The following is a 20,703-nucleotide window of genomic DNA, read 5'->3' as shown; positions in this document are numbered from 1 at the left end:
TGTTGCCTATAGCCTGAAATATACAAGATAGCCCATTCTCAAGGCTCTGACTTTTTAAAGGTATAACACTTTTTCATTCATATAAGATAAAAAGTTACAGAACAGAGAATAACATTTGTCTTGCAGGAGGTCTAGGAACATTGTGATCAGACCTCCGTGGACAGCTGCAAGAACAAAGGCACCAAGAAGTCTGCAACAACCAGCCACACCCTCTCCCCTTTTAGTATAAAAGAAGCCTGAATTCTAACTCAGGGAAGATGGTTCTTTGGGACACTAGTCCACCATCTTCTTGGTCTGCTGGTTTTCGGAATAAAGTCGTTATTCCTTGCCCCCACAACGCGTCTCTCAATTTATTGACCTGTCATGTGGCAAGCAGTAGGAGCTTGGACTCGGTAACAGGACGACTAAAGAACTATTTCCAAAAGAATGAAGTTGGACTCATCACACCATACACAAAAATTAGCACAAGATGGATGAGACCTAAAGGTAAGGGCTAAAATCCTTAGAGGGAAACAGAAGAGTAAATCTTTGTGACGTTGGGTTAGGCAATGGTTTCCTAGACATAACACCAGAAACACAAGTGATAAAAGGAAAAACAGGTAAACTGGACTTTATCAAATCCTAAAGTTTTGTGTTTCAAAGAACACCATCAAGAGAGTGATGGGACAATATATTTGCAAATCATGTATCTTATAAGGGACTGGGACCTAGAATATATAAAGAACTCTTACATCTCAAGCATAAAAAGACAACCCAATTAAAAAATGGACAAGGACCTGAATGGACATCTGTTTATAGGTATGTAGATGTACACATGTAAATCTTTATACATGATCCAAAGAGATAAATCAGATATTGTGACCTAAGTTTTCCCAGCACCATGAATTTACAGAGACTGACAGTTTTGACTTTAAGGAAGAAGCTGAGGGAAAGAAAGGCTCAAGTTAGTATACATTTGAATTTGGAAGCATCTTGTTTTAAATACTATGGATTCAGTTTAAATCCCTTCCTCTAATGGGCAACTTATATTATCTCATTAAATTGCTAGTTATATCCTAAAATGAAAAATTCTGAATTCCAAATTTTTATATTATACTAGCACTTAAGACAAATAAATTAAAAGAAAATAGAAAGATGAATTCATACTGAAAAAGAGAACCCAATAAATAATATCAGGAAAAAAACTAATCCTGTCATAAATCCAAAATAATGACAGAGCAAGAAAGTACATAATTTTACACAAGAATACATGTAACAGAATTAATGCAACATATATCCCTACCAAAAAAAAAAAAAAAAAGATTAAAACACACAAAAAAGCAATAAATGTAATTTCTATATTATGTAAACCATGAGATTCAAAAGCACACAGCACAGGTTAGAAATATCAACTGTCACTAATTAGGAATGGTGAATTAAGGTTTTATGAAATACACCAAGCTTAAAATTCTTATTACAATTTTCACTGTTTTATTAATTTTATTCTCATTTCACCTTTCGAATGACATATCTGTGTATATACCTATAAAATAGTGAACTTAATGTTAGAAAGGGGATATTTATATCAACTTAGCTCATTTTATCTCTACCTAAAATTTTTAGTAGAATTTAAATAAGCCTTTACAAATTCCAATAAGCTAGTATTTCATGTACAACATTTAATTTTACAGAATTAATTTAATTAGGTTTTACTATATGGAAAGGTTTTAAATTCAAAATTTATAAAAATACTCCCAACATAAAAATTATATGTCAGAGTGATGAAGTTTATAAGAATAAGAAGCTAGTGATATAAATGGTCCCATGATAATAATCAGTGGCTATTAAAGCTCAGAAGTACACAGAAGCAGAATTGCAGCTCTGCAGTACTCCCATTTGGCCTCTAAGAACACAGCCATATTGACATCTAAAACAAGATCTGTTAACCTACTCAGCAAGAAAAATAACTATAGGGAAGATTAAATCTGTCAAGACCAGGAGAACCCTCAAGAATTCAGGCTGGTGGTAACTAACTCAAAGGAAAACCTAGAACATAAAGATTACCTCAGCAACTTTTGGAGGCACTCCATCCCCAAGCACTTCTCTGATGAAGCAGTGCTGGCCCATGTAATATGAGAGTCCACAGGTCCTCTTGAAGGCATCTTTCAGTCGTTTCAGCTCTACATCTGTAACTGCAATTCAGAAAGAGAAGATGGGTAAGAAACTAGAGGAGAAAAGTCATCTCTCAAAATCTTTACATTTTTTCAACCCAATTCCTAATAAAAATTGGCAAATATTATTTCTCTTTCCAAATAAGTCAAATAAACCCAAAGATATTTTTCATAATTCTAATATTTTCAAATCTAATCTAGAAAATAAATATGCAAATTCCTGACCCACTATTTTCAAATGACAGAAAATTAAATTATGCATACAAATTTTAGGCAGGGGTAAGGAAGAGGTAACAAGTACTTCGAATTAGCAAGTAAGCTAAATGGCCTTAGACGCTGGCATTAATATGTTTTTAGCAGCAATGCACTCATTGCCTCTGGGATAAAAATTATATTATTTCTACTCTTTGAGCATGTATCTATCCATGCAGAAGACACCCCCTAAGTTTACCTTAGACCATGTCATCATCTACAAAGAAAGTAACCTATAAATAGATGATTCTAATAAACTATAATTTTTAGACACCCACTCTCAAAAAAAAATTACTGAGTCATTACTTTATTTTAGGCATTGAAGCTTTTTTCCACTGAATAGAACAATCTCTGTCTACAAGGACAGAAAAATAAATACTCTTTAGTATTATGTGGTCAGTACAATCGTCACTATGGAGGTAACAGAATTGGTACCTTTATCCCATGCTAGAGAAGAAAGACAAGACTTCTGGACAGAGAGGATGATTACTTAAACTTTTAAAGGCTAACCCAGGCAAAATGGACAAGGGCATGCCAGGCAGACATAATAGTTTGTTTCAAAGTATAATGCATAGAGCATGATGTATAGAGAGTATGGAGAATTGTATGTTACTAGAACAAAATGAATAAGGCAGGGAGTAATAAGTGATAAACCTAAAGCAGTCATTGACCAATTCAGAGAAATTCGGTTCTGTCATAATAAGGAAGGGACTCCGTCAGACACAATTCAGATACAAACTCCAGGCAGACAGGAAACAGGACACAGTCAGATAAAATTCAGATAGTTTACCAGTTCTATAGAGAATGGAACAAATGTGGAAGCAAAAGATAGACTGCTACTAAGAGAAGAAAAGGAGGAGCTAAATCTGGGAAATATTTAGAAGGAAAAGTCAGTAGAATCTGAAGCTTGACTAAAAGTAGAAGCAATCTAGAATAACACTCAGAATTCTATCCTGGGAAACTTGAAGGATGGTATTAGCATGTAGAAAGGAAATGTACGAAAAAGAGTAAGTGAGGAAGTGGGGACTTCCCTGGTGGTCCAGTGGCTAAGACTCCGCACTCCCAATGCAGGGGGCCCAGGTTCAATCCCTAGTCAGGGAACTAGATTAGAGCCCACATGCCGCAACTAAGGGTTTGCATGCCACAACTAAAGATTCTGCATGCCGCAATGAAGATCCCGCACACAGCAACAAAGATCCTGCGTGCTGCAACTAACACCCAGCAGAGCCAAATAAATAAATTTTAAAAATATTTTTAAAAAAATAGTGAGGAAGAAAAAAATGATAAATTCTGATAAGGACATACTGAAAATGAGGAACCTTGGGGAGATCCATTGGGTTTTTACAATTATGAGTGTAAAGCTTAGGAGAGGTTTGATGAGAGTCATCAACCTATAGGTGGCAATTAAAGCCATGAATGAAGAGCACAAATGAGACAGAGACAAAACTGGGAGAAACCAAAGCTTACAGTACCTGTGGAGAAAGAAAAAATACTCAAACAAGATCAACAAGGAATAGTTAGAACAGGAAAAACAAGAGTGTAGTCTCCAAAGGACAAGAAAAAGGGCTGGTCTACAGTCTCAAGTAAGGCAGAAAGGGCCAGCAAGATAAAGACTAAAGACTGCCCTGGCACACAGATTATCATTCAATGAAAGTCTGTGGTAGGGAGGGAAAGTTCATGAGTTCAACAACCTGTAGGGCAATGATAAAACAATAAGAACTAATACTTGAATAAGTAGCTAGAGAAAAGTATGAATACTAGATGCTTAATTCATTAAAAAATGAATTCATAATATTAATAGCCCCAAGTTACTAATTTTTTTCCTTTTTAGAATGCAAAAGTGAGAAACAGAACAAAGCTCATTTTATAAATTACAATAAAAAAGAAGAAATTACTTCAGCTACCAGAATACCTATTTCTTCAATATGCCTAATTTTCATTAATGGTTTTACTAACAAATTAGGATGCTCATAGTCTAGTGGAGGAGACAAGAAAAATCAATCATTGTGATATAAAATGATAATCTCATACACTGTTGGTTACAGATATTTGAAGGACTGTTTGGTAATATGTTAAAAAAATAGCAACCAGATGACGAATGAATTTATTCCCTTATAACAGGAGAAAATGTACATATAAGCTTTTTAAAGCATTTGTAAAAGCAAACAATGTCCATCAGCAGAAGACAGATTGAATAAGTTATTGTATATGCACAAAAGAAACTATCAGACACTAAAATACTGCCAGAGATCCATATTTACTGAAAATAAATAGTATTTTTATTCAAAATAAACAATCTAACAATTAGTTCGTCTGTAGATAAGGAATACATAAAAGCGTTCATTGTACAAGTGAAACTTTGAAAACTTTAAAAATAAAGATTCAGGCAAGATGGAAAACAAAAGAGAATCAAGCCTAGTAAAATTTTAGGGTAGGAAAACATAATATTAATGCAGTTATTTTAGTTTTAGAAAGAAAAAGCAATTTCTGGAAAAAATAGAAAACTGAACATGTGTGGTTTTTCTATCTCCTCTCTCTCCAAAGACTTCACTAAAATTACAGCAAGAATAAAAAAGGACATAAACTCACAAGGACAAAGAGAATAGGAGAAAAAAGAACTGAGGATCTAAGAGGCAGTCAATTTTTTCTGGGGAACATTAGTGTCTGGAGGAGTGACTGACCTGAGCAGATAAAATAAAATTGAAACCTAAGCACCAGCAGTTGAGAAATGTGAACAAGAAAGTGAACTAACTTACTCTGTCTAGAGCACCCAAAAAAGACTCGAATTCATTGTACCAATTACCACAAAAAAAAAGGGGTGAGGGTAAAAGGTGGGATTGAAGAGAAATTGGTTGAAAGTTATATGAGGAGTGCTTAGACTCTCAGGTCCCTTGCAGCACAACACAGTCACGCACCAATCTACCATCTACCCCCCACCCCCCGCACATCACTTTTAGATGTAGATATATATCAAAAACCAGAGATACATTCTCTGGAGACACTAACACAGAAAGGCTCCATACATGGAAACACCTAATTTAGCTGAGAGCTATAGGAAGGACAATGAGGTATGAAAAAAGGTGAAGATTAAGTGAGCATTTGCATCCAGCTGCCCTCCCTTGCCCTATTCTCACATATATATCACCTGGGCAGAATCAATGAGGATTCTTCTCTGAAGAAAGTAAATGATTCTAGAACAAAGACCTACTGTTACTGACATGGGGTGAGGGGAATGTCTCCATTCCCCCTTTAGAAATGGCTGGGTTCCCAAAAGGAAAATCCACAAGTCAACAAGTGATATACTCAAACATGTAAGTCTTCCAGTCAATCTTTTAATGCATCACTCTTTAAAATAAAAAGGCAGTTTGGCAGTTATTATAAAGTTAAGCATATACTTACCTTATGACCCAATAATTCCAATCCTTGCTATTTACCCAAGAAAATACTGTACAGAAACATATAAAGGAGCTTTATTAACAATAGCAAAAACACTAGAAACAACAACCCCTTGATCCTTGAACAGATGAATAAATAAATGTGGTATATCCATACAATGGAATAGTATTCTGCAATAAAAATGAAGAAACCACTTATTCATGCACCAACATAAGTGGATCTCAAAAACTATGCTGAGCAAAATAAGCCAGACACAAAAGAACATATACCATATGACTGCATTATATAAAAGATTTAAAGAGGCAAAACTAGCTGTGATGTCAAAGACAGTGGTTGACAGGTGGTGAAGTGGGGAGTATGTGGCTGGAACTGTAGGGAACAGACACTGCAAAGAGATAGGAGGGAACTCTTCTGAGGTGATGGAAATGTCTTATATATTTGATCGGGGTGGTGGCTACAAAAGTGAATATGATTGTCAAAACTTACTAAACTGAATACTTAAAATCTGTGCATTTTATTGTATGTAAATTATATATCAATAGAGTAGACTGAAAAAAATGAATGAACTGCCAAGGAACACCAAAAATTAAGATTAATTAATTAAGAAGATTCCAAAAAGAAAGGTACCAAAACAAACAAATAGAGGAAGGGGGAGGGGTGAACAGAAATAATGAAGAAAGAAGAAAAAAATATGAAAACCTCCAAATATTCTCAGAAAAGGAGAAAAAGAAAATTACATCCAAATAGGAATAGGGTTCTATAAAAATATAACAAGGAAAAAGTACAAACAATCTCTCCTGTACCTTTTCCAGAAAGCTACAGGAGAATGTCCTACAACAAAATAAGGGGGTAAACAAAGGAAAGAAAAGGGATCCAGGAAACACTGACTGTAGCATGAGAGAGGTAAAGGGAATTTCCAGGATGATTATGATATGATATCCCAGCAGGACAGCTATGCATAATCCTAGAGAACAAGACTAGATTAGAAATGAAGGACTCCAGAATAAAAAAGGAAAGCATGACAGTAAACTAATACATTTGGACAGTAAACTAATATATTTGACCACAATGGGAATAGCTTAAAGAGGTATTTCACCTTCAAAAAATAAATCTCAAGGGCTGGTTTTACTTTAGGTTTTTCTTAATCTAAGGAACTGTAGAAATACTTCAAGTCCACCTATAACACTGTCATAAGAGTCAAGAAACTAACCAGAATCTTATTGAAAACTACAGAAACAGAACTCAAATCCTTCCTCAAACAGGAAGTAAGCGTGATGAAAGACAAGGGAACACCCAAGGCAAAGAACCAAGGGAGAAAGTTTTCTTTTCTCATATCAAAACAGATTTTCAAGAGAATTTAACACAAATCTCATCCAACAAAAAGCCTTGGTGATTTCAAGACATCTCAGTTTTCAAAATATTCCATTAGTGAGAATTAGCAACTCACAATCAAATACCAAGATATGGTAAGAAAAAGAAAGTACTTGATAATCACGTAATGATTATAGCACAAAAGTAAAAGCAATTACACAGAAAGGGCAAATACTGAAAGAGATAAAACAAAGATTATGGTCCTCACCACAGAAACAGAATCCTTCCAGTAAGACGCTCCTGAAATGCAATCAATCAATCAACAAATCATTAATTAATTAAAGGCTACTGTGCCCTCACTGATCATATGCCCAAACACTGTGCTAGGCCATGAGGAACACAAAATTATTAAGACCTCCAACTCTGCTTTCAAGGAACTCACAGCTAAGAGACAGACTCATGAATAAACAATGACAATATAGTAAACATAAAAGACATAGTTGTGCACAGAGGAAGAACATCTAAAAAGGGGGAAGAGTGCTCTAAAACTACATTACTAAGCACAAGTTAGAGCAAAACAGATAGCTAGGTGCATCTAGTGATTATTTGCATATACACTTTCTATAAAGATCTCCTTGTGAATTCTTTTTACATTTGATCATCTATAGCATGACATTCTCAAGACCTATTTGATCTATAATAAACCTAATATAGCAACTTATCAGCATAAACAACCTAATCACCAGTTTTTAAGAGAAAATGGTAGTCTTCCGAACTAAGTAAGATTTACAGGTTATATCAGTTGATATAACTGTGACTAACATGGCTGATTTGAGTTAATTGTAGCCATGAATTTGTGCCTCCTGGACACCTTCTCATCCAAGACTTTCCCACCCTTTCTCATCACTTGGCTTTCGGAGCAGGGTGAAAGGCAACAGTGTACTGTGGTGAGCTAAGGCGAGGACACTGAATTCACTCCAGGCAGTCTATGTCTCGCTGAAGGACTACATATTCAGGGCCGTGGGCGCTGACAAGAAACCTGTGCTTCTTTAATACTCTCTATTCCTGAACCACATTTCATCTGATCCTTTACCATCACTATCAATAAATATTGTCCAAATAAATGAAAATATATGTGTAATTCCAACTCAAAAGGCCAGAAACATAAGGCATCTCCCTTACACTTGACTATTGTCAGACCTCACATTGGGAAGAAAAGCTGTATGAATAAAAATATTCTGTAGCTCCTCTGCTCTGGAACACAAGTTCAAGCATAAAAGGAATTACTGGTGGTAGTACAGACTGATGATGCAAACCTCAAAAACGGAAATACCTACAGGGAGCAGGAGGGTAATATAAATGATGAAGAGGGCCAGGTGGGGTCTGTGGAACCCCAGAGAGCACATATTCCTCCTACAGCATGAAGCTGCTACTAAGTTCCAGGCCTGTGCTGCAGTGTGGCAATGAGGAAACCAGTAATACAAATTTTTTGTGAAATCTCTCCACATTAAAAGTGTTAGCAGCTAATATTTAAAAAAAAATTAATCAACATGCAGTCTAAATATGACCCACCAGCTGCCAAGTTTGGCAACCTCTGGCCAAATGGTTAAGGGCACAAACAAAATATATATATGTTCGAATCCAACACGGTCACTTACATATATATATATATATATATATATATATATATATATATATATATATATATATATATATATATAACAAAGACAGAAAAATAATGGATGCCCAATAATGACAGTCCGTGGGGAGGAGGAGATTTCTAGCAGTAATGAGAGCAGCCCCTGTTTACTTTCTACTCCTAACTCTGGAGGAAAGTTGTGAAAATGAGGACTGGAGAAAGGAGGTAAAAGTCCAACAAACAACAACAAATTTTTCTTCCCCTATCCTTTTTCCTCCTTACCTATAGACTAATGTTACCATCCCAGCAGATCCAGCTGCTGCCTAACACTGGAACAAAGGGGAGGGAAGGAAAAGAGAGCAAGCAGAAGAGGAAGGGAAATATCAAGAAGAGGAAGGCAATTTCTGTAGGTTTGACAGACAAGCATACAGAAAGTATTGTCATTAATTGTAAAGAACTACCCAAGTCAACACTTAGTACCTTCGGGGCATTGGTTCCAGGACCAGCAAACCCACCCCACCCCAACCCCGATACCAAAATCCACAGACGATCAAAGTCCCTTATAGAAAATGGTGTAGTATTTGCATGTAACCTACAAAAGTCCTCCTCTATACTTTAAATCATCTCTATATTCCTTATAATACCTAATACAGTGTAAATGCTAAGTATCAATAAATTGTTGTAAATACAATGTAAATGCTATATAAATAGTTGTCTGTGTGTAGCAGGAGTGGCAAATTGAAGTTTTGTTTTTTGGAACTTTCTGGAATTTTTCCCCCCAAATATTTTCGATCCACACTTGGTTGAATCCACAGATGAGGAACCTGTGGATACAGAGGGCCAACTGTATTAGATTTGACCATGAGTGCTGTCTTACTCAAAGCCAGGTTAGTCACATAAGTATGAGTATTCATAAGCACTTTTAATTAAAAGGTTATTAACATTCCAAAAAATTATGAACAAAATAAAACCTCCCTTTGTAAAACAAATTTTGCTATCAACATCACATAAAAGAAGTAAGTCAGGAGCCATATGGTCTGAATAGGTCAAAGGTTCAATCTGATAATTCTGCTGCATGCACTGGCTATAGGTTGGGCTAAATATTATATTTACTTGAAGCATGGGTACATTCATTGCTATATTTATTATATTTATCTATAAAGGCTCCTAATCATACTTGAACTAAAGTCACATTTTATGAAGACTACGTTGTATCAGATTAAAGAATGGAGCTCATATTTTATATTTAACCCACAGATCAAACACAAGACTAGTTTAGAGTTCAGTAAATCCAAGACTTCTCTAGAGGGTGTTTTAAAATTTATTTTAAAAATACAAACAAGAGCAGAAAAAACAGGGACTTCCCTGTAGAGCCAGTGGTTAAGACTCCGTGTTTCCAATGCAGGGGGCGCAGGTTCAATCCCTGGTTGGGGAACTAGGATCCCACTTGCCCCACAGGCACAGCCAAAAAAAAAAAAAAGAAAAAAAGCAGAAAAAACATTTTACGGTTGTCTAGCAGTTTCTAGTTACATAGTAATCCAAGCATATTCTGAATGGCCCCTGCAACTACATGAAATATCATGAAAACTGAAAAGAACTATGTATTTCACCTAATTATATACAGGTATCCCTCGCTTTTCAAAAGTTCACTTTATGCCTCTTCACTTTCATGAGAAACCTACGTTAGCACCTGTTTTCGCTAATCAAAAGAAATCTAAAGAGGATTTCTGCTTTTACAAAAAAAGGCGAAAATAGCTTTTAGCATTTGTCTTGCAGAGAGCTATTATAGAGGCATCACGCACCCCAAGCAGCAAGAGTGGCATTGCCAAGCTCCTTCCCTGGGAACTACACTAGCATCTCAGCATCAAGCTGCCATAGCTCTGAACTATGTCTGTGAGCATTTATGTTTTATCTCAGTTTATTTTGTACATTGTTAGCAAGATGTGTCCTAAGGTGACTGCCTCTCTGCTTTATGCCATTTCAGCTTACAAAAGGTTTCACAGGAATGCTCTACTTTTGGATAATAGGGAAAACCTGTATACAATAGTAGGCAATAGTGTGTTGGGTGCTATGGGGGATACAAAAATAAACTATGGTCCTTGGATTTAAAAGCTTAAAATCTGTCAACAAATATTTGAGTGCTTATCACAGGCCAGATGGGCACTGTGTTATATCTTTATTCTATTAGTTCTTAATCCTGGCATCAACTGAGGAGCATTTAAAGAATTCTGATGCCCAGGCTCCATCCCAAACCAATAAATTGAAATCTCTGGAAGTAGGACCCAGGGATTCAAATGTTTGCTAAATAAATGAATACATAAGTAACATACCAATAACACAAAGTAGACTGTAATAAATAGCCTAAAGGGTATAAACAAGTGATATGGAAGTACAGAAGAAAAGATTACAAGGGAGGAATCTAGGAAAGTTTCATAAAAGGGGGGCAGTTCCCATACTAGAAAGTTAAGAATGAGTACAAGACAGGGAGACAGGAAGAACATGTCAAGTATCAGGAAGGGAGTGAGCAATGACACAGAAGTCAGAAGATGTTAGGAATGTTTAGAGGACAGTTTTTGAGGCTGGAATGTAAAGTGTGGGGACTGCAAAACAGAAAAGTATGGGAAGAGAAGTGGAAGGAATATCTAGGGTGATAAATATGCTAATGAGTTTTTACTTTTTCAGGAGTTATTCTGGTGAGAGTGTGAAAGAAGTATATAATAAGGTGTAAATTTTTTAAATTAGGAATGCAAATCTAGAAGCTAATGAAAAACTAAATCTAAGACTTCTATTAAGTGCTCAGTGTTCATATAGACACAACATATTCCACACTGAAAAAGTTTACAATTTGAAAAAGAAAGCCAGAGAGACATACATCAGCCCTCATACAAATCCATCCCTCCTCATTTTATTTCATTGTCTGATAACAGAGAAGAAGGAAGAAGGGCCACTCGGCCTCGGTTTGAGATCTCCAGTATTATGGAAAAATGTCTACCAAAATGCCCATCATTCGCTCCCTGGCCAAAGAAAGAAATGATGCAGGAAACAGAAAGAGAACAAGATTGAGGAAAAGAAGGCAAATAAAACAAGAAAGTTAAAGTGAAAACAGAAAGATTAGAGAGAAAATATTATACAAAGAGGCATAGGAAATCAACATACATTCCACTGGTATCCCAAATTTTAAAAGCTGAAATAACAAGACTGTCACTTCTGCTGCAGTCATAAACCTGCCCAGGTTCAAGAGGAGCAACCACAGATTCCAGTGTGTCAAAGTCACACTGTAACCAGCTTGTGGGATGGGAGATATTTGTCATAGCTATCTTTTGAAAATATAATCTGCCATAAACACGAATACTAAGTATTACATCTGTACTGGGTTTTCTTTTCTCCATAGGCATCTGAAGAATTTCACATCTTATACTACTCTTCTAAATATTTACAAATCTCTGTAACACAAGTTAGATACGTAAGTACTAAAGAAAATGGTACTTCCGTCAAAAGTGTTACCAAAGAAGTTGGCCCTAAAATAGTCAACCATACAACTCTCCTTCAGGAATACTAAACCATTACCTCTAGCCAAAGAGAGCTAAAGTGAAGATTTAAACTTTCAACCCCATTGGGAGAGATCAAAATCCCATCTGTACTACATCTAAGGGCACCATTTCAGAAATTAGGAGTAACCTAGCCTTAGAGAAAAAAAGGGGAGGCGGGGAGAGAAGACTGTGATCTATTTCTTCACAAAGAACTTCGGTATCTAAAATCTGTAGAAAGAAGGGTGGCGGGGGGAAGGAAGGAAGGGAGGGAGGGCAAATATATTCCAAGGCAAAAAAATTAGGTTAGCTTTACTTCCTGATATGAGGTTCTAAGACCATTGAGAGCCTTCCTTCCTGAAAGTTTAAATGAATATTTTCTCTTTTCTCATAGTCAGCTTGACTTGTATAATGAAATACAACTTAGCAAGGCAATGGACACACTGTCCTTGGGAAAGAAAATCAAAGATGAAACAGACCTACTTTGTTATAACTGTTAGTTTGTTGTAACTGTTTTAAAAGAGGAGGGGGAAGCATAATCTGCCAAAAAAAAAAAATTCATTTACAAAAATTCATTTACGAAGCAGAGCTATCAACACTAATTCTGTTTCACCTTGTTTTAAGCAATAAGTATGTTCAAATCATTCAACCAGGGATTTCAGAACTTTCTCTAATTCCATCATTTTAATGTTATAGTCCACATACCCTATATATTCATTATCTGTAGTTCTTAGAGGCAGTTCCTAATTGCATGTGGCCTACAAGAATAACATTCCACCTAGCTGTTATTAAATTGTACTTTTAGCTGATTTTTTTCAACAATCACTTATTAAATGTCTCCTATGTGTCAGGCACAGTCAAAATGAATAAGACATAGTCCCTGCATTCTAATACTTCAAAATTTAGTAGGGAAAAAAGGCACAAAACCAAAATAACTGCAATGCCAGACAGGAAATGTTAAAGAGGAGGTATTAAAATGGAGTCCCCAAATAGCGAGTGATTAATTCTGTCCCAGTTGGTAATTAAGAAAGGCTTCCAAGAGATGTTGACCCTTGAAGGATAGGAGTTCACCTGGCCAAAAAGGGCAAAAGTGTAATCCATGTAAGGAAAACATATATAAAAGAATAAAGTAGCATGGATAATCAGGGGATTGCAGGTAGTTTGATATAAATGAAGTACAGGGTACAAGAAACAGAGTCGCAGGAAATGAGGTTGGAACGATAACTGGCAGATAAACAGAATCCTTTTTTCGAGGTGATAATGTTCCCAGGTAAAAGACTATACTTTCCAGCTTCCCTTGCTATGAAACTAGAAATAGCCAATGAAATGTAATAGAAATTGCTGCAAGAAGACACCTTAAAAGCTCCAGATAGCTAGCAATGTCCTTTTGCTATTATCTCTTCTTCCCACCTGGACCTCAAGATGGGATGGCTGCCTCTCCAGAAGCCATTTTACACTATAAGTGAACTTGAAGTTAAAAACCATACACTAAAGATGGTGAAGTCAAAGAGACAGAAAAAGCTTAATGACCATGGAATTGCCATACAACCTCTGGATATTCTATCTCCAGATTTATGTATGAGAAAAATAAAGAACTATATCTTACATATTTTCTGTTTAATATTCATCCAAACTTAATCCTAGATAGATAGAGATATCAGATGCAACTGCATGGAAGGACACTCTAAGCTATTCCTGAGTTTTAAACAAAGAAATAACAATCAGATTTATGTTCACACTCGTATTAATGTGTTTAAAAGACCGGGAAAAGACCAGATAAGCAGCATAAAGAGCAGCTGAGAGGCTATTGTGTTAGTTCAGACAAGAGTTGAGGACTTAAACTATAAAAAGGAGGTAAGGTAAGACAGATTCAAGAGATATAAGAGTTGACTGAACAGAGTTCAATGAATAATTAGCTGTGAAAAAAACAAGAAAGAAAAAAGGATCTATGGTGATTTCTAGATGTCTGCTTGGTTCTAAGTTATACTCAGACTTGATGAAGACCAAGTCTATAGGAAAACTTGAATATTTCACATTGTACAGCTGACCTTTGAACAACGTGGGTTTAAACTACTCAGGTACACTTATACGCAGATTTTTTTCCAATAGTAAACACAGAGGACTACGCCTACGCCATCCATCCGCCATCCGAGGTTGGTTGAATCCTCAGATGCGGAACCACAGATATGGAGGAACCTTGTATACAGAAGGCCGACTGTAAGTCATACACAGATTTTCAACTATGGGTCAGCACCCAGAACTCCTAAGTTATTCAAAGGTCAACTGTATTTACATTTCTGTTACGGACTAAATGAATGTCACTAAAAAAATTCATATGCTGAAGCCCTGACCCCCAGTGTGGCTGCATTTGGAGTTAAGAAGTAACTACTGTTAAATGAGATTATAAGGGTGGGGCCATTGGATTAGTGTCCACCTAAGAAGAAACACCAGAGAGCTTGCACTCGCCACCTCTCCCCCAGCTCCCCACATACACACAGAAGGCCATGTGAGGAGCCAGAGAGAAGGCAGCCATCTGCAAGCCAAGAGAGTCCCCATCAGAAACCAAACCCTGCCAGAACCCTGATCTTAGACTTTCCAGCCTCCAGAACTGTGAGAAAATAAATTTCTGTTGTTTAAGCCACCCAGTCTGTGATATTTGTTATGGTAGCCCAAGCTGATTAATACAGAATTTGGTATTGAGAAGTGAGCTGCTGCTATAACAAATGCCTAAAAATGTGGACGCAGCTTTGGAACTAGGTAATGGGTAGAGGCGGGGGGAGTTTTGAGGTACTTGATAGAAAAGGCTTAGACTGCTGTTAAGGAACTGTTGGCAAAAATATGGACATCAAAGGCAATTCTAGGGAGAGTTTAGAAAGAGGAGGGCTATGGAGAAAGTCTCTGTCATCTTAAAGAATACATCATGAACAGAATGTAGGTTAGGAATATGCATGCTTAAGGCCATTCTGGTGAGACTGAAACCAAGTCCCCCTAAAACCAAGTTCCCCTGCAGAGTTTATGATTAACCTCTCTATCCAAAACTTTATGCCCTTTCTTGTCCCACCCCTTTCCCCTCAGGATTGAGGAATATCAAAGAAAAGGGGGGACTGAAACCAAGTGGGACCATGCAGAGCCTTCCTGGGTACTAGCCCCTCTGTGTCCCCCGCTTGTTTGGCCAAAGAGCAGACTCAAGCAGTTAATGATTAGAGAAGTGGAAAATGTAGAAACAAAGGAAAGCAGTCAAGCAAGAGAAGTAATAATAGCTTGAACAATGGAGTCACAGGACTAAGTCACTGAAGGGATACAGATAACAGTCTGACGTGTATCTTTGAGTTGTTCTGCCGAAACTAAGACCCCCAACCCAGTGGAGGATGGTAACTACAAGCTGACCACAAGCATGACCACAAGCACATAGACCCTAAACTGGCTGGAACCAGAAAGTTGATGATTAAGATTCCTGAACATTACCACCAACCAATCAGAAAAATGTCCACTAGCTGATCATGTACTCTGTGACCCTCATCCCTAATGCTGCCTTTTAAAACCCTTGCCTGAAAGCCACGGGGGAGTTCAGGTTTTTTGATCATTAGCTGCCCACTCTCCTTGCTTGGTGACCTACAAATAAAGGCCATACTTTCCTTCACCACAACCTGGTGTCAGTAGATTGGCTTTACTGCGTGGTGGGCAAGTGAACCCAAGTTCGGTTGGGTAAAAATATCTTAGGGACTTCGCTGGTGGCACAGTGGTTAAGAATCCGCCTGCCAACGCAGGGGACACAGGTTTGAGCCCTGGTCTGGGAAGATCCCACATGCCCCAGAGCAACTAAGCCCGTGCACCACAACTACTGAGCCTGTGCTCTAGAGCCCGTGAGCCACAACTATTGAGCCTGTATGCCACAATTACTGAAGCCTGCGCACCTAAAGCCTGTACTCCGCAACAAGAGAAGCCACCGCAGTGAGAAGCCTGCACACCGCAACGAAGAGTAGCACCCACTCGCCACAACAAAGACCCAACACAGCCAAAAATAAATAAAAGATAAAAATTTAAAAAAAAAGATCACAGACAGAAATGAGGAACAAAAAACTGGAGGAGAGGTGATCCTTGCTAAAAAGTGACAAAGAACTTGGCTGAACTGTTGTCATGTTCTAGTGTTCTGTAGAATACAGAACTTTCAAGTGATGAAATTGGATATTTGGGTGAAGAGATTTCTAAGAAAAGTGTTGAAGACTTGTTTTTCTCTTACTTGTTTTTAGTAAAATGTGAGGAAAGAGATAAATTGAAGGAATTGCTAAACAAAAAGGACCCAGAACTTGAAGGTTTGGAAAATTCTCAGCCTATCCATACTGCTGCAAAAAATGATAAAGGCTTGATCTGAAGAGAACACTAACAATAGATGTGGCTAACATCTATTTGATAAGGAGTTGAACCACAAACTTAATCAGCCACTTCAGCAGAAGCCAGGAATAAAGATGGGATTATAGGAGCAGAAACACTGCTAGCTGGGACTAAAACGAATAGAAAACAAATGGGACAGAATGAAAGAAGGCTGTCTGGGATTCTACAGGATGGAACAATAGTTACCAGCTACAAACATGCATCATCCTTCAAGAAAAGGGAAGACTGACCCCAAAGGCGATTCTGAGAGGGCAAGGCTGCCACTCCCACCACCGGTCCAGGGGGTAGTGCTGGCTCCTCCTCATCTTCAAAAGGTGTGGCCTCCTTGGTTTGAGGGTGAGGGACCAAGATGCCACCACCCAGTGCCTCAAGAGCAAGGCCATGGCCCAGGGGCTGGGGGCAAGGCTTCCCCACAGAGCCTTGGGGGTGACGCTGCTTCCCCAATGCACCTGGAGGGCAGTGCATGAAACCAAAGAGGATTATTCAACTCTTAACATCTAACGGAGAGACTTCCCTGGTAGCACAGTGGTTAAGACTCTGTGCTCCCAATTCAGGGGGCCCGAGTTCAATCCCTGGTCAGGGAACTAGATCCCACATGCATGCCGCAACTAAGAGTTCGCATGCCACAACTAAGAAGCCCACGCGCCGCAACTAAGGAGCCAGCAAGCCGCAACCAAGAGGCCCACCTGCCACAGCTAAGACCCAGTGCAACCAAATAAATAAATATTAAAAAAAAAAATCTAATGGAATTTGCCTTTGTAAATTTCAGACTTGCTTGAGAACTGTCACTCCTTTCTTCTTTCGACTTTTCCCTTTTGGAATGAGAATGTATATCCTATTCTGTCCCAGCATTGTATTTTTGCAAGCTTATCTCCAGTCTCATCCACACCTGGATTTAGATGATATTTAGATGAGACTATAGACTTCAGACTTTACAGTTCGTGCTGGAATGAGTTAAGACTTTGGAGGCTGCTGGGATGGAATTAATGTATTTTCAATGCAAGGAGGACATTAATTTGGGGGGGCCAGCAGGCAGCATGTTATAAACTGATATGTCCCCCAAAATTCATACGTTGAAACCCTAAACCCCAGTGTAGCTATATTTAGACTGGAAAGTAATTAAGGTTAAATGAGGTCAGAAGGGTGGGGTCCTGATTGTTTAAAAATAAGATTAGCACCAGAGAGCTTGAGAACTCTCTTTCTCTCCCTTCAAGCACACAGGAGAAAAGCCACTTGAAGGCACAGAGATAAGGCGGCCATCTGCAAGCCAGGAAAAGAGCCATCACCAGAAACCAAACCCTGCCAGAACCTTGATCTTGGACTTTTCAGCTTCCACAAATGTGAGAAAATTAGTTTATGTTTTTTAAGCCACCCAGCCTATGGTATTTTGTTACAGCAGACCAATACAATATTTACAGTACCAATAATAAATAGGCCAACTCCTCCTTTCTAATTTATATAGAAAAGCTATTTAAATGGCTTTTGCAGGATCAGCGGAAGGGATTAGAACTCACCGTCTTTGAAAGGAAAATAAGTCTATACTTTAGTGATCTCACCAAAAAAAACTCAGTGTGAAAGAAAGAACAGCACAATGCTCATCTCTATACTCTTAAAAATTTTTTTTTTATCTATACCAGTAGTTATCAAACTTTTTCTGCAATGACACAGGATGGATGTTTTCATTTCCATGTGCATTCCCTGAACTCTAGCTGTAACTACTGTCTTTTTACTTCCATTTAAATCATATAGGGGACTTCCCTGGTGGATCAGTGGCTAAGACTCTGCACTCCCAATGTGGGGGGCCCGGGACCTGGTCAGGGAACTAGATCCCACATGCCAAAACTAAGAGTTCACATGCCGCAACTAAAGATCCCGCATGCTGCAAGTAAGACCTGGTGCAGCCAAATAAATAAATAAATAAATTTTAAAAAAATAAATAAATCATATACATATGTGAAGTATATGAACTTTAATCCACTTTTGTAAAGGTAAGCTTTTTTTTTTAAACAAAGTTCAGTACTTCACTATTACTCATTACATGGTTATAAAATATTTCACATTAGACCACAATATTGGTGTTCTATACTCCTATTATATACTGCCTTATATCACAACTTTTTTTCAAAGGTAATGGTTAAGTCTTATCTCTCCAAGCAGATTTTAAGTCTCTCGAAAGCAGGGACCAAGTAATCTATTTCTTCATCTTTCTCATAGAGCCAAAGCTTGTCATGCATTCAGATTTTTGCTAAAAGATAGGAATTGCTGTTTTAACAGTTTAGTTCCAAAGGCATGGATGAAAATTTAACAACATCTGAATCAGAAGATAACCACAGAAGTAAACAAACACTGGGAAATATGCCTTTCACTGCCAAACTAGAGTAAGAATTTCCAAATACAGACGAAGGAAAATGCCCAGTGTAGCAAAGAAATCACAACCAATATTAAATTATAAATGTGCTTGGTGCAGCTGATCTAAAATGAATTTACCTACCAAAAGTCTCTCTAGCAGACTACCTATAGCAAAAACTATTGCAAAAAAAGGCCAACCTAAATGGAACATCTCAGGTAAGAGGCAGCCCACAACCAGCACGTTTTTTGCCACTAGTGACTTCAGAAAACAAGAGCTTCAGAATATATCCAGGGCCAAATGGTGTCATAAGAGTTTTTTCCCTCATAAGAAGGGGCAGGGACTTCCCTGGTGGCGCAGTGGTTAAGACTCCATGCTCCCAATGCAGGAGGCCCGGGTTCGATCCCTCGTCAGGGAACTAGATCCCACATGCATGCCGCAGCTAAGAGTTTGCATGCCACAACTAAGGAGCCCGCCTGCTGCAACTAAGACCCAATGCAACCAAATAAATAAATATTTAAAAAAAAAAAAACAAATAAAAATTAAATTAAATTAAAAAGGGGCAAAGCAAGGCTGAATGATTAAACTCACACACATATTCATAATCTTTAATCAAGTGGAACAAAATTAGAAATTCTGAAACTGGCCTAACATTTGTTCTGTAAACTAGAGTTTCTAATATAAATGATCAATTTGTTTTGATACAGGAAATCAGCTCTAAATAAGATAATATAAAAAACTAATTTTAATGATTATGTATTTATTCTTCTAAAAAGATTAGAGGACTTCTGAGCATCACAATTTTCCACAATACCAACATAAGACAGGATAAAAGTTCCCAATTTTTGTAAGTGAGGCAAAAAAAAGATTGATTTGGCTAATCAAGGACAATGCTAAAACTATAAATACTGATTTTGATCTCTAAGCAATATTGCCCTCAAAAAAAGTAATGGCTCATAGGAGTTACAACAATGCTTATACAAACTGTTTCTGTGGCAGATCATGGCAGTTATGGCTGTATCTGTGAACCCAAAGTATAAACTCTATTATTACAGTCTAAATTAATAAGCTTTCTACTTATTCTGAATTCCATCTATCAAAATACAAAAAGCAAATGAGATCATTAAAATTCCAATGCCAAGACCCCTCATCAACCCAGAAAACAGTCATTGCCAGATTTAAGAGTATTAACTACACTGCTTCTGAATATCTACAACTTCATGTCACAGGGAATGATCTTTAACTATCAGACTCCTTTTATTATCTTCCTTTAAAACAAACATTAGAAGGACAGAGAGCCCAACTGAAAGTTGGAAAAAAAGACTTAAATGAGCATTTCATAAAAGAGGATAGCTAAGGTATTCATTAGAACATCAGAAAAGTTGTTCAATTTCATTAGCAATCAAGGAAATGCAAATTAAAACCATGATAAGATACTACTACACAACCATTAAAATGGCTAAAATTTAAAAGGCTGAGAACACCAAATGTTGGCAAGGATATAGAGGAACTGAAACTCTTACTCACTGCTAGTGGGAATATAATAAAATGGTATATCTACTTTGTGAAAAGGTTTAGCAGTTTCTTATTAAGTTAACACATACCTATCCTATGACCTAGCAATTTCACTAAGTATTTACCTAAGAGAAATAAAAACATATGATGATCCCAGAAGACTTGTACAAAATG

General features: G+C 37.3%; 1 protein-coding gene and 1 long non-coding RNA gene across 3 annotated transcripts in view; one reads left to right on the top strand and one right to left on the bottom strand.

Annotated features, from left to right (window-relative positions):
• Positions 1-20,703, top strand: part of LOC309649794 — a 213,070-nt gene that overhangs the window by 140,980 nt on the left and 51,387 nt on the right. The window lies entirely within an intron of this gene.
• The window catches only part of USP32 (ubiquitin specific peptidase 32), a 194,360-nt gene that overhangs the window by 128,290 nt on the left and 45,367 nt on the right, over positions 1-20,703 (bottom strand). For both annotated transcript variants that reach the window (XM_082439890.1, XM_082439891.1), the window contains exon 2: positions 2,044-2,171. In XM_082439890.1, the coding sequence (XP_082296016.1) occupies positions 2,044-2,171 (128 nt within the window). The remainder of the gene's footprint in view (positions 1-2,043; positions 2,172-20,703) is intronic.

Source organism: Balaenoptera physalus (genome assembly GCF_965194825.1).
Source record: "Balaenoptera physalus genome assembly, chromosome: 20".
Classification (NCBI taxonomy): domain Eukaryota; kingdom Metazoa; phylum Chordata; class Mammalia; order Artiodactyla; family Balaenopteridae; genus Balaenoptera; species Balaenoptera physalus.
This window is presented reverse-complemented; position numbering and strand designations above follow the sequence as displayed.